Source organism: Macrobrachium nipponense, chromosome 3, assembly GCF_015104395.2.
Source record: "Macrobrachium nipponense isolate FS-2020 chromosome 3, ASM1510439v2, whole genome shotgun sequence".
Lineage (NCBI taxonomy): Eukaryota > Metazoa > Arthropoda > Malacostraca > Decapoda > Palaemonidae > Macrobrachium > Macrobrachium nipponense.
The window spans coordinates 7,065,143-7,080,142 of NC_087202.1; the positions used below are offsets into that span (position 1 = coordinate 7,065,143).

The following is a 15,000-nucleotide window of genomic DNA, read 5'->3' on the forward strand; positions in this document are numbered from 1 at the left end:
GGAGAGATCTATAAGGTTTTGCTCGTGGGGGAATCACGATGAGAGTTCAGGAGCCGCTCATTCGTTGCCCACCTTTGGAGAAGAAGAATTGAAACGAAAACCAGAATTGTTATTCGACCAGCAATTCGTAAACGAGGAGGAGGAGGAGGAGGAGGAGGAGGAGGAGGAGGAGGGGAGGGGAGGAGAGAGAGAGAGAGAGAGAGAGAGAGAGATACTGGGATATTTGCATTCTTCTTGAATCCCTGTGTCCACTTGGTACTGACAATAATGATTCTGAAACCTGGGTAGCAAGGGAAAAAAGGGTGTTCCTTAAAAGCTGACACACACACACACACACACACACACACACACACACACACAGAGAGAGAGAGAGAGAGAGAGAGAGAGAGAGAGAGAGAGAGAGAGAGAGAGAGAGAGAGAGAGAGTTATTTATGCATGAAGGTTGTGAAGAGATGGTATGAATAAAAGCCAAGATTATCTTCTGTAAGTTATCTGTGTGTGTGTGTGTCTGTGAGAGAGAGAGAGAGAGACACAGAGAGAGACACAGAGAGAGAGAGAGAGAGAGAGAGAGAGAGAGAGAGAGAGAGAGAGAGAGAGGCAAATGTCGTTCACTTTATCCATCCCAAATTCAATTCGGAGGCAAACAAACTCAAATTAAACGGCGTACGATAAAAAGGAGAGAAATATTATGAACCTAGGTATATCTCTTTCTAGCTCATTGTGAGAGACACGATCCGGCAAAATCGAATTAATTTCGTAACGACCAGTATAGGATAGAATAGAATGTAAGAGCCAGTTACCCGCTTTAAACAATTATAGTTAAAAAAAGTTTATCTGTGATGTATTTACATTATATTCTCTTCATTATACCAGTACAGTTGACACTTTAGCATTTCTACGAGTAAGATCTGCTCAGAATTCATATTAAGATGCTATTTTAACCAGACTAAAGTCGACTGAGTAATAAGTTTTTAAACTTCCGAAATGCTCACGAAACTACATTAGGATTATGTATCCCAAAACTTCCCTTTACCAGACAAACGCGAGACACGAAATAAAATATAACTACTTGAGATAATGTAATTGGAAATGCATGTGAAATGCAAAGATCCCATGAAAGGCTGAGCGAGTCATCAAAATAAAAATTCGGAAGGGAAGACTGTTTGTTGACTAGGCAGTGGGAAACGGAAGTAAATTTCCTGGAAGTAAAAGGAAAACACAGTTCCCTCGCGTGATCAAAGCAAAACATTTCCAGAGAGGAAACTCGAAAAGCGAAAGTAGGAATTTTGTTTGCAGGGAGATTGCCGAGTGGATGGACGGAGGCAGGAAAAGACAATTTAATACAGAGAAAACAAGAACCCTCATATTCACAAAGGAAATCCTGAGAGATGCGACGAAATATTTATATCAAATTCTCAGTAAAAAAGGGTTAAAATTAGTACTTGAATGCGAAAATAAAGCTACAGTACTTTTTTGCTTATATACAGAGTGCTAATATCTTAATTTATAGATATACGTAAGGAAATGTATATTTTCATAAACTAGGTTAATGTATGTGCATATGAACACTCACATGTCTACGTTCTTCAATGTGGATGTAGGATAAAAAAGTACGTATACACTCGCACACTCAATATATATATATATATATATATATATATATATATATATATATATATATAGATATATATATGATATAATACAGCAACACACACACACACACACACACACACATATATATATATATATATATATATATATATATATGTATATATATATATATATACACACACACACACACACACACACATATATATATATATATATATATATCGAGCTACAATGTCCTTTAATATCTAATTCGCTCTACCTCGGAATTAATATATTTTCATATATGCTTACCGAAGGGGAATTTTTTACACGATGATAGATTTGCCTGGTACCCGGGCGTGAACCCAAGAAGACCATTCAAATCCAGGAAACGTCAGTGAAGCTTTTACCTACCCCACCACCTCTCGCGTGGTGAGGGGTAGAAAAGCTTCACTGTATGTATATGAATCACGGAATGAAATGACACACTCACATACACACACACACACACACACACACACATATATATATATATAATAAATAATATATATAATATACTATTATAATATGATTGATTAAAATCACTTTAGCACGTGATTCGTTTATCACACATATCCACAGGTGCAAAATAATAGGCAGGATGTAGGTCCTGACCGGTTTCGGCTTTATTTTCAAGCCATTGACAAAGGACTGATACATAGTATTAGAATTCACAAGTATATATACTACAGAGACAGTACTGACGAACATACACACAACCGTTTGAGACTGCAGCTCCACCCACAGGCAGGTGTTAAGGTAGGAGTGGCTTTCAAAAATCATTTGGCTAAAATTTACAGTAAATTCTCAAGGGATACTACCGATTAGGGTACCCAACAGATAACCAGTCCAGACCTGACAGGTGTCAGGGAGGCGGGGTTGGACATCTCATTATTACTACTGCCCCCTTACTGTGTTTACAAATATAATAATCCTAGTTCCGTACATTTCTAATGCCTACCTTAAAATTTAATCAGTTTACAAATTTCTTTTGATATTAAAGGATCTAGTTTATACATTCCTTGATTGATGTTCATATTATTAATGTAACTTTCTTTTATGAAACTAGATTCAATGATATTCCTTTCCATTGCATTATTAGAACACACAGGCTTTTTTGCCCCTTCCCAGTTAATAGCATGATTGTTCTCACTAACATGTACAAAAATACCACTATTTCCCTGTGCATATCTCACACATTGTTTATGTTGTTCTATTCTTTTTTCTAGTGCTTCCCTGTTTGACCAATATAAAAGTTGTCACAAGACTTACACGGAATTTTATATACACATCCTTTAACATTGTCGGGGGAGTTCTTAATAAGTACCTGTTTCATTGTTTTTTTGTTTTTAAAAACTACATTAACACAAAAATTCTTCAGGAGATGTGGGATATCTTTCATATTATTATTATAAGGTAGTACAAGCAAATTTTTGTTGTTATAAGGTTCTTTTTGATTTTGATACATGGTCTTTTTTGCCGCTTCTAATGCATTGTTTAGTACACTATCTGGATATTTCAATTTCTTGCCTGTGTTCCGAATCTTATCTATCTCCTCATCTATATATTCTGGGTTACATACCCGTAGTGCTCTTAGAAAACATAGATGCAAACACTGATCTTTTTACCTTATTGTTTTGTCCAGAATAGAAATGTACATAGGAAGAAATATTAGTAGGTTTTCTGTAAACACTATTTTTAAGCCCCTTACTATTTCTCTGTATGAGGACGTCCAAAAGGGGTAGGCAACCATCTTTTTCCATTTCCATAGTAAATTTAATTGATGGTACTAATTGATTTAGCCTGGCAAAAAAGTTATTTACATCTTCGTTCTCTGGCCATACACAAATTATATCGTCAACATATCTAAACCAAGGTACATTGCTTGGAATTATATTGTTTAAGATTTTCTTTGTAAAAAAATTCCATATATAAATTACTTAGCACTGGAGACAGAGGGTTTCCCATTGCCATAAAAAAATTTTGAGAGCAAAATTTTCCATTGAATTCAAATTTAGTCTATTACACATAATTTGATCAGTTCATTAAAGTGTTTTTTGAAAATGGAATATCCAGCTGTTTGTTTTCTAATAATTCCGATAGAAACTCCAATAGATCGTCAATAGGCACCTTTGTGAATAGTGATACTACATCTAAGCTCACAAGTTTCGATTCACTATTAACTTGTATACTGTTTAGTTTATTTATCAAGTCCACATTATTCTTTATATTGGCATTAGAGATGTTGCCTACCAATGGGTTAAGGATATCCACTAAATACTTCGCTAGTTTATAAGATGCGGAACCCACTGAGATGATAATTGGTCTGGCAGGAAAGTTTGTTTTATGGGTTTTTATCGTACCATACATATACGGTAGCGATGGAGAGGTCACACACAACTTCTTTATAAGGCTTTATTTGCCTTTTAGCAGATTTTTCACTTTTATATTGAAACCACTATTCACACTGTCTATCGGGTTCTTATTTAATTCTTTATAAGTACTATGATCACCCAAAAGACTTTCCATTTTTTCTATATATACATTTTTGTTTAAAATTTCTAGGGTGGCCACCCTGATTATTTAATTCTGCTTTTGGTCACATGTATATAATTTTTATCTTTTTTCAGTTCATTGATGGCTTTCATGAATCTTTTGGGTACGTTAGTGGTGTCTGACTTTTTCATACTTCCATAAATCACTCCCTTAATTATGTTCACCTCTTCATTAGATAAATCACTATATTTTTCCAGGTTGCACAATCCTTTAGTAATTTCTACACTGTTTATACTTCCAGTTGATAAAGCAAAATTTAACCCATAGCCTAAAGCACTGGTTACATTACTATCCAGATTCTTGTTTGATAAATACAGTGTTTAAATATAGTGTTTACAGAAAACCTACCAATATTTCTTCCTATGTACATTTCTATTCTGGACAAAACAATAAGGTAAAAAGATCAGTGTTTACATCTATGTTCCTAAGAGCACTACGGGTATGTAGCCCAGAATATATAGATGAGGAGATAGATAAGATTCGGAATACAGGCAAGAAATTGACATATATCCAGATAGCGTACTAAACAATGCATTAGAAGCGGAAAAAAAGACCATGTATCAAAATAAAAAAGAACCTTACAACAACAAAAATTTGCTTGTACTACCTTATAATAATAATATGAAAGATATCCCACATCTCCCGAATAAGGTGATTTGAAGGAGAAAGAGACCTATGCTTCATGTTTAGTCTGTATATATATAAATATAAATATATATATATATATATATATATATATATATATATATATATATATATATATATATATATATATATATATATATATGAATAACTTGATCACGAAGTATATAAAACGTGATGCTATGTATAAATAAAGGGTTTTTGCCACGAAGGAAAAAATGAAAAAGCGAGATAGCCCAGTACTTTCGGTCCTGTTCGGACCCTTTACTGAGGCAAACTGATTTTACAGAGAACAACATAGTCAAAAGAAAGCTTAATATACAAACTGACACTACAAGGGTAGCCACACCTTGAAGGATACACGCAGTAAACAGTACATTTTGAAATAACACAGGAGCATATACAATTTAATATCATGAATTTTTACACAAATTTTCCCCCCCAAAATTTTATTATAAGAAAGACGAAAGAAAATATAAATATATATATTTATATTGAGTAAGAGAAAGAGGGAGAGAAAATATCGAACGAGAGAGAGAGAGAGAGAGAGAGAGAGAGAGAGAGAGAGAGAGAGAGAGAGAGGAGAGAGAGAAAGAAATAATAACTATATACATGTGGGACTAATTTATTAGTTGTTCATTTATTTTAAGGTCCTTCATAAACATCTTACAAATATATGGGTCCAAATGGTACATTCTCAGACTAAGATTTAGGTTGTTTTTATTAGTGATATGTATAATTGCCGATTCCAGTAAATTTCTTGAAACATAATCATTAGATCTAGCAATTACCGAGGTATCACGATAATTAATACTATGAGATTTTTCACTCAGATGGATAAACAGTGCATTTGGACCCATATATTTGTAAGATGTTTATGAAGGACCTTAAAATAAATGAACAACTAATAAATTAGTCCCACATGTATATAGTTATTATTTCTTTTTCTCTCTCTGTCTCTGTCTCTCTCTGTCTCTCTCTCTCGTTCTCAATTACGTCCTCGACGCTTTCTGAATCGGCAAAATTCGTCACCCTACGCTTCTCATTCATAAAAAAGAAATAAAAATAAAAAAACGCTAAGCATAGTGTGTGTGTCGCGTAAGCCCTCCTCAGTCCAAGGCTCTTCGTCTAACTCAGAAGATCTGACTCTTGGGAGGATGAAAGTATTTCTCGCGTTACAACATTGCTTTTTAACCGTGAACCTTCTCCCTTTTTGTCTTTGATAATACTTCGTATTAAAGGGAGCGTTTCATTGCTGGTACCTCTCCTCCTGTTCCAGATTCATGCATACTTGTAAAATTAACATTATTGTATAATTTGTGTGTGTGTGCTTGATTTAGTGGCCTCGTCAGTTCTGAAATGAATATATAGCTTATTACGAGTGAAGTGAAGTCATTACTGGAAACGGGCTCAATTCTGGCGGCCCGGCCAGACTTAGACCCCCGCCAGACCCGGCACAAGCCCGCGCCAGACCCAACCCCGGCCAGGACCCAGCCCCCTCGCCAGGCCCAGCCTCCCGCCAGACCCAGCCCCGCCAAGACCCCAGCTCCCGCCAGACCCAGCCCCGCCAGAACCAGCCCCGCCAGACCCAGCTACCGCCAGACCCAGAAACCCCCCAGACCCAGCTCCCGCAGACCCAGCCCCCGCCAGACCCAGGCCCCCACAGACCCGCTCCCGCCAGACTCCAGCCCCCGCCAGACCCAGCTCCCGCCAGACCCAGCCCCCGCCAGACCCAGCCCGCCAGACCCAGCTCCCGACCAGACCCAGAACCCCGCCAGGATCCCAGCTCCCGCCAGACCCAGAACCCCCGCCAGACCCAGCTCCCGCCAGACCCAGCCCCGCCAGGACCCAAGCCCCCACCAGACCCAGCCCCTGCCAGACCCACGCTCGCCGCCAGACCCAAAGCTCCCGCCAGGACCCAGCCCCCCAGACCCAGCTTCCGCCAGACCCAGCCCCCGCAGACCCAGCCCGCCAGACCCAGCTCCCGCCAGACCAAGCCCCCCGCCAGACCCAGCCCCGCCAGACCCAGCTCCTCCGCCAGACCCAGCCCCCGATCCCAGACCCAGCCCCCGCCAGACCCAAGCTCCCGCCAGACCCAGCCCCGCCAAGACCCAGCCCCCGCCAGACCCAGCTCCCGCCGCCAAGACCAGCCCCCGCCAGACCCACGCTTCCCCAGACCCAGCCCCCGCCAGACCAAGCCCCCGCCAGACCCAGCTCCCGCCCATACCCAGCCCCCGCCAACCAAGCCCCCGCCAGACCCAGCTCCCGCCAGAACCCAGCCCCCGCCAGACCAGCTCCCGCCAAGACCCAGCCCCCGCCAGACCCAGCTCCCGCCGAGAACCAGCCCTGCCGCCAACCCAGCTCCCGCCAGACCCAGCCCCCGCCAGACCCAGCTTCCCGCCAGACCCAGCCCCGCCAGACCCAAGCCCCGCCAGACCCAAGCATCCCACAGACCCCAGCCCCCGCCAGAACCAGCTGCCCACACAGACCCAGGCCCCCCCAGACCCCACGCCCCGCAGACCCAGCACGTCCCGCCAACCCAGGCCCCGCCCAGACCCAGCCCCCCGCCAGACCAGCTCCGCCTAGACCCGGCCCCCGCCAGACCCAGCCCCCTGCCAGACCATTCCCCCCGCCAGACCCCAGCTCCCGCCCACGACCCCAGACCCCGCCAGACCCAGCCCCCGCCAGACCCAGCCCCCGCCGACCCAGCCCCTCCCAAGAAGCCAGACCGCAGCCCTCCCCAGACGCCCCCAGGCTCCCGCCAGACCCATCCCCGCCCAGACCCAGCTCCCTCCATACCCAGCCCCCGCCATAAACCCAGCTCCCGCCCCAGACCCGAGCCCCCGCCCAGAACCCAGCCCCCGCCAGACCCAGCTCCCACCGACCCAGCCCCAGCCAAGAACCCAGAACCCCCGCCAGACCCAGCCCCCGCCATACCCAGCACGCCGCCCTGCCTATACCCATCCCCCCCAGACCCATCTCCGCCGCCCCCATAAACCCGCCCCCGCCAGACCCAGCCCCCCGCCCTCCGACCCTGCCCCGCAACCCCAGCCCTGCAGACCCATTCCCCCGCCAGAACCCGCTCCCGCCCAGACCCCCAGCCCCCTCCAGACCCAGCCCCCGCCCAGGACCCCAGCCCCCGTCCGAGACCCAGCATGGCCCTGCCAGACCCAGGCCCCCACCAGACCCAGCAGGGCCTGCCAGACCCAGCCCCGCCAGACCCAGCTCCCGCCAGGACCCAGCCCCCGCCCGCCTGACCCAGCACGGCCCTGCCAGACCCAGCCCCCACCAGACCGAGCCCCACCAGACCCAGCTCCCGCCAGACCCAGCTCCCGCCAGACCCAGCCCCGCCAGACCCAGCTCCCGCCAGACCCAGCCCCGCCAGACCCACAGCCCCTGCCAGACCCAGCCCCCACCAGACCAGCCCCCGCCCAGACCCAGCTCCCGCCACCAGCCAACCCCCGCCAGACCCAGCCCACCAGACCAGCTCCCACCAGACCAGCCCCCAGCCAGACCCAGCCTCCGCCAGACCCAGCCCCCACCAGACCCAGCTCCCAGACCCAGCTCCCAGCCAGACCCAGCCCCCGCCAGACCCAGCCCCCACCGAACCCAGCACGGCCTGCAGACCCAGACCCCGCCAGAACCCACCACCACACCCCCAGCTCCCGCCACAACCAGCTCCCGCCAGACCCAGCCCCCGCCAGACCCAGCACAGCCCTGCCAAGACCCAGCCCCCGCCAGAACCCAGCACAGCCATGCCAGACCAGCCCCCGCCAGACCCTGCCCCCGCCAGACCCAGCTCCCGCCAGACCCAGCCCCCGCCAGACCCATCTCCCCACAGACCCCAGCCCGCCAGACCCAGCCCCCGCCAGACCCATCTCCCGCCAGACCCCAGCCCCCGCCAGACCCAGCCCCCACCAGACCCAGCACGGCCCTGCCAGACCCAGCCCCCGCCAGACCCTACATGCTGCCAGACCCAGACCCCTGCCAGACCCAGCCCCGCCAGACCCAGCACGGCCCTGCCAGACCAGCCCCCGCCAGACCCAGCCCCTGCCAGACCACGCACGGCCCTGCCAGACCAAGCTCACCACCAGACCCAGCCCCCGCCAGACCCAGCACAGCCCTGCCAGACCCAGCTCCCGCCAGACCCAGCCCCCGCCAGACCAGCACAGCCCTGCCAGACCCAGCTCCCGCCAGACCCAGCCCGCCCAGACCAGCACAGCCCTGCCAGACCCAGCTCCCGCCAGACCCAGCCCCGCCAGCCAGACCCAGCACAGCCCTGCCAGACCCAGCTCCCGCCAGACCCAGCCCCCGCCAGACCCAGCACAGCCCTGCCAGACCCAGCTCCCGCCAGACCCAGCCCCCGCCAGACCCAGCACAGCCTGCCAGGACCCAGCTCCCGGCAGACCCAGCCCCGCCAGACTCAGCACAGCCCTGCCAGACACAGCTCCCGCCAGACCCAGCCCCCGCCAGACCAGCACAGCCCATGCCAGAACCCAGCTCCCGCCAGACCAGCCCCCGCCAGACCCAGCAGGGCCTGGCCAGACCCAGCTCCCGCCAGACCCAGCCCTCGCCAGACCCGGCATGGCCCGGCCAGACCTAGCTCCCGCCAGACCCAGCTCCCGCTAGACCCAGCCCCCGCCAGACCCGGCACACCTGGCCAGACCCAGCCCTCGCCAGACCCGGCATGGCCCGGCCAGACCTAGTTCCCGCCAGACCCAGCTCCCGCCAGACCCAGCCCCCGCCAGACCCGGCACACTTGGCCAGACCCAGCCCAGCCAGACCCCGGCATGGCCCGGCCAGACTTAGCCCTGTCCTAATGCCATTCAAATACTAATATCTGCAAAAGTATTAAAGATAAAATGAAAATTCTTTCCACAGATAAAACCTTATAGTTTTAAATTTCATCACATATAAGATTTTAAAAATATCATAAAGTCACATTTAAATGCCGACTTAATTATTGCATTATAATCTTATCAAAATTTATGGTTTCAGCACCAAATTCGATAGTTTTCAGAGTACTGGGCTTAGTTAAACTATGCCTTCTCAACTCTGCTATAAAGAATCATTTCGCATGTATCGTTGTCATATTATTAGCAGTTTGAAATGCTATGAAGCATCACGTTTATGTAGCAGAGAGTTTCGAGATACCTAGTTGACCCTTTGATGGCTTCACTTGAAGCTTGGCGAGTTATCGCATTGAGGGCACCCTACTGGTATACCCATAACTATATTTTAATTTCACCTCTGATGAGGCCACTGTATGGATCATACATACGTCCATGTTTACAAGTCTGTATGAATCTATGTTATGCATTTACTCGCAAATATATTACTACATTAGTACATGAGAAATAGGAAGCAGATCGCAATGATACTCTTTGTAATCCAACACTTACGCGATACAATTTTGCAACGAACAGCAAATAAAAAATGAATTTGATCACATCTCATATTAATTCACTTCCATCTCATCTGTGCTGAAAATTGGATATAGCTATCAGTTTACACATTACGGCACTGACTATTCTTTAAAAGCTGTATCACACGGGTCACGATTCATTTCAACTTCACGACTATTCATTTCGGTGCTAAATTAATATTCTATGCCTTCTTTAACGGATACCTCTCTTCTCATATAAAAACTGCGTAGAGATAAAGATAATGACATAACATCCCTGAGGGCATGAATATGCATCTCTTCATCTTGCCTTGAGAGAGCCAGGAATAATTCTTGTCCCAAACGGGGCTCAGGATTTTATAAGATCCAGAAGGAAGTTAATGGAAAATAGGGGACGAACGTTCTGTAGGGATTTCATATAGCATTCATGAACTGCAAACTTTGCTCTTACTCGTAGAAGAGAGGGATAATGAATTGAGTCTTGTAACTTGATGATGTTAATGGTTTAGAGTGGGAGGTACGCGTATAAAGGTTATCTGATGGAGTTCACAGTTGGAAAGGAGATCTTTTAGAGTTGCAAATCATTCATTCTGATAAATTTCGTCATGTTCGTTATTATTATCATCATCAGTATATAGTAAACTGGTATGTCTTGCATTTTCTAAACTATGCCTCAATTTTCGCTTTCATTTCCTGATACTATTTTGGTGAAATATTTTTTGTAATCTCTGTCTTACTAAAAGAATTATAATTGTGCATGGGCAAATGCAAAATTATAATTCTTTTTTATGCAAGGCACTTATTTCTGAGGTATGTTAATCAATTTTAACAATTGATTAACATACCTCAGAAATAAGTGCCTTGCATAAAAAAACTCATTTCGAGTCAAATGCGTCTTATTCCTGCTTCTAAATCATCCAAACTGTAAGTTTCCTTCGTATATTCAGAGCCTTTCCAGTGGGTACTCCCTATTCTAGCGAAGCACGAGAGATGGCCGTTCATGATTTATGAGATTTGAAAATGCAAATACTATTTACCCATCGGTGACCAAATTACATAAATATTCAGATTCCTATTTGTGTTTACATTAGTCACAATCGCTTTCAAATTGGACGAGGATGACTGGAATCTTTAGTTTCACTTGTCGTTCTGGTTAAGTTTGGAGGAGAGAATTTACGTTAATTTTATTTTTAGGATGTTAGGAAACCTTTGGTGAAAAGATATTTTATTTATAGTTATGGCTAATTCTATATTTTCACTTTCGAGCTATATGAATGGATAAACCTGAAATTTGATAAAAAAAACAAAAAATAGTACAGGGCTACATCTATCTTGGAATAATATATAATATGCGAAGACACAAGGCTACCCTCAGTGACATGTGTTTATACATATGTATAAATATAGTATATGCATACATACACATATTATATATATATATATATATATATATATATATATATATATATATATATATATATATATATATATACTATATAATATATACGCTCGGTACTGCAGACAGCGGAATAACTTTTTAATGTAATATTTTACATTTCCAAAAAATGTAATCTTAAAACTTACTTGACTGAGCAAAAAAAGTTAGGTAATACATATATATGTATATAATATATATATATATATATATATATATATTATATATATATATATATATATATATGTATATATATATATATTGGATAAATGAATGGCATTAGGAGAGCTCCTCTCACACTCTCCTCCAACAGGATCCGTGCTGATGTGTTTGCCGATACAACAAAGTACGAACTTTTCCCTTACTGGGAGAAAATTTACGCAATGAATCCTAGCTATGCTGCATAAATTCATATCCTAATTTCTCTCATAACCTTCAGATTCTGCAAAAAGATGGAAAAAGTTCAGCATTATCTTGTGTTAATTTAGATTTTTCTTCGTTGTTCGAGTTTACTGCCCAAACCCAAGACAGGAAATGGCTGAGCATTAAGCTAGGGAGTTGTTTTTACGCGGAAATATGACGGAGATAGAGTTAATGAAGGTATCTTGAAAATTTATGTCCACGAGTAGGGAAATTAACACTAAAACGTAATTAGTTTTGTAAAAAATCTTTCACGATCTGTTTAGTTATGATTAGACTTTTCAGGTAAATACATTCTAAGATTTCCCATTTATTTAAAAATGGCAGGATGTATTCTTTCATCTTGGTTGATTATAATTAAGCACAAACAGAGATTTTACAATACAAATGATGTTTTAAGTGTTACCTTTCCTCCTACCTGACAATAAAACGTCAAGATACTTTCTTGATTATATAAATATAATTGCATGTCATATGTACCTATTCTATTTCACTTGGGAAGGCAACAAGAGATATCTGTGTTGAAATAACCTTAGCTGTAATATCTGTTAGAACTCCTCTTTCAGATTTTCTGCTATTTCGCAGAATTGTTTAAATCTTTATGACAATTTTGTTTTCTCATCACTCACGAAGTGTAGGGCTTCACGCTTTTTCTTGCAGAGTTGAATTTTCCCTTTGCTATAATGTGTGTTTCATCGACTTTACACCAGACATTTGAGTAACGACCTTTCCTTAATTGCAAGCAACCAATTGGCGTGCAGTGCACTGTTCATTGGCCATAAGCTTGGTTTTACTCTTCCTGTTAACATAGGTTTAATGATGCTTCAAACTGTTTTATAGTCAAGAGCCCTGTATACTTTGGTAAATTTAGATGCAATTTCCATTGTATCATCTCTCTCTCTCTCTCTCTCTCTCTCTCTCTCTCTCTCTCTCTCTCTCTCTCTCTCGCTCTTACTCTCTTCAAATATTGCAATATGTATATATATATATATATATATATATATATATATATATATATATATATATATATATATATATATATATATATATATATATGTATAATCTGTATGTTTTTAATTAAACCTAAAGCATAGAAAATGCTAACCCTTTCTTAAGGCTTCACTCATAAATTTTCCAAAAGCCTTTTATGCAACATCTCTCTCTCTCTCTCTCTCTCTCTCTCTCTCTCTCTCTCTCTCTCTCTCATCATAAAGACATCAAAGAGGCGGTTATATTGTGGATGAAGGAGGTATGAAATTACTTTGGCTCAGGGTGGGATTCCGCAAGGAAAATGTTGAAAGGACACCCTTGGATCTCGTCTCTCTATTCAAGTCAAGATCATCATTGTTTATGAATGAAAATATCTGGAATTAAAAGATAATTGAGAAATGATATATATAAATAATAAAGAGGAATTATGAAGCAAAATATATAAAATAAAAATTTTAGCTTTTCCAAATAAGTTAAATTCATATAAAAGTTAATATAATGTGTAAATTTACAGATGATAAAATACGTAATTTGCTCTATTTGTAATATATATCACACCCTCGAAGATGCCAAAATATCCTGCAATGTGCTTTTCCTGATTTTTCTCTAATTGTTGAAATGGAATATTCTCCATAACAAAATACTTATATTCTTATAATCCACGCAATAGTTTAGAACCCAACTAGATTTTAATTAATTATGCTTTTGTTCGAATGAACCGTGTACGGAAATATTTGACCAGCAGTCCTCAGTGCAAATTCGAAAACATTCTGTAGTCAACAGTGTTAAACTGATAACATCCCAACGTTTCAAGGGAAAGGATTGAATCCTTTTCTCCGATATTTCAAAACAGATCCTCTTGATGATATGGTGAATGGATTCCATATTCCCCTGAGCTCAGAGATCTAAGCTATGTCATCATATCCACGATTTATCAACTGTGTCTCTTTCCCCTTTTTTCATAGAACCGTAGGAGGGCGCCTGCAGCTTACTGACCGAGAATTCAAAGCGAATCATCATACGAAACGTTTTTGATGGATTTTGTGGAGATTATTTTTAAAGCCAATGGCCACGATCCGATGAAGTTTAGATGCATGAATATATAAAAGCGATTTGGCATATTTTTCAAGGTAATTATAATCTTACATGCAGTTTTATCTATCCTAACAGCCGTTTTATTCAAACTAATCTTATAAGTTATGTATTTCCAATGCTGATTTATGTTTTGCATTTCAGTAAATCGACAATAGAAGGTCATATGTATATTTAAAAAAAAATACATATAATCTTAATTTAATCTCGGTCATTTTTTGTGAATTTCACGCTAAAAATAGTGTTTAATCGTCTTAATGAGTGTGTGTTATTAATGGAAATTTATCTTTTTCTTACACATAACGATATTTTTTATGTATCTGTCACCATTCAGTTTTTATTTCCCATCCCCAATATTCAATTTACGAGTAAGAATAATAATTATGAAAATGAAACGGAAACCATATAAATATTCCTCATACTATATTTCTCTATTATTTAGTTTACGGAAGAGAAAATCATGATTTACCTATTTAGTGCATCTAAGCGTTACATGGAAACTGAATCTGGAAAACGGATTTAAGTAAAACCAATTGAAGAGAACATGAAATAAATCTCAGCAGAAGGAAAGCTTTTATTAAAAGTAGCTGAGGGTGAGCTCCAGATAATGAGATGGGTTACGTCATGGCGGAGATAGGAGTGGTATTCACAAAGAGAGAGAGAGAGAGAGAGAGAGAGAGAGAGAGAGCGTTTTCAATCATAAAGGAAAATGGGTCTACGTGAAACAAGAGGTAACATGAATTAATGCCTTTCCTCTTTGTTTGTTACAATCTGTTCCCATTTCGCCGTTGCCCTTTGTTGTGTTTTCGGTTTAAGAGCAATGAAGGGTTCA

The 15,000-nt window shown here is 42.8% G+C and overlaps 1 protein-coding gene across 1 annotated transcript in view; it reads left to right on the top strand.

The window, feature by feature from the left end:
• Window positions 1-9,430, top strand: part of LOC135222136 (basic proline-rich protein-like) — a 118,720-nt gene extending 109,290 nt beyond the window's left edge. Inside the window, exons 2-3 of the mRNA XM_064260304.1 lie at window positions 6,260-7,751; window positions 7,904-9,430. Of these exons, the coding sequence (XP_064116374.1) occupies window positions 6,260-7,751; window positions 7,904-9,430 (3,019 nt within the window). The remainder of the gene's footprint in view (window positions 1-6,259; window positions 7,752-7,903) is intronic.
• Window positions 9,431-15,000: the final 5,570 nt, after the last annotated feature.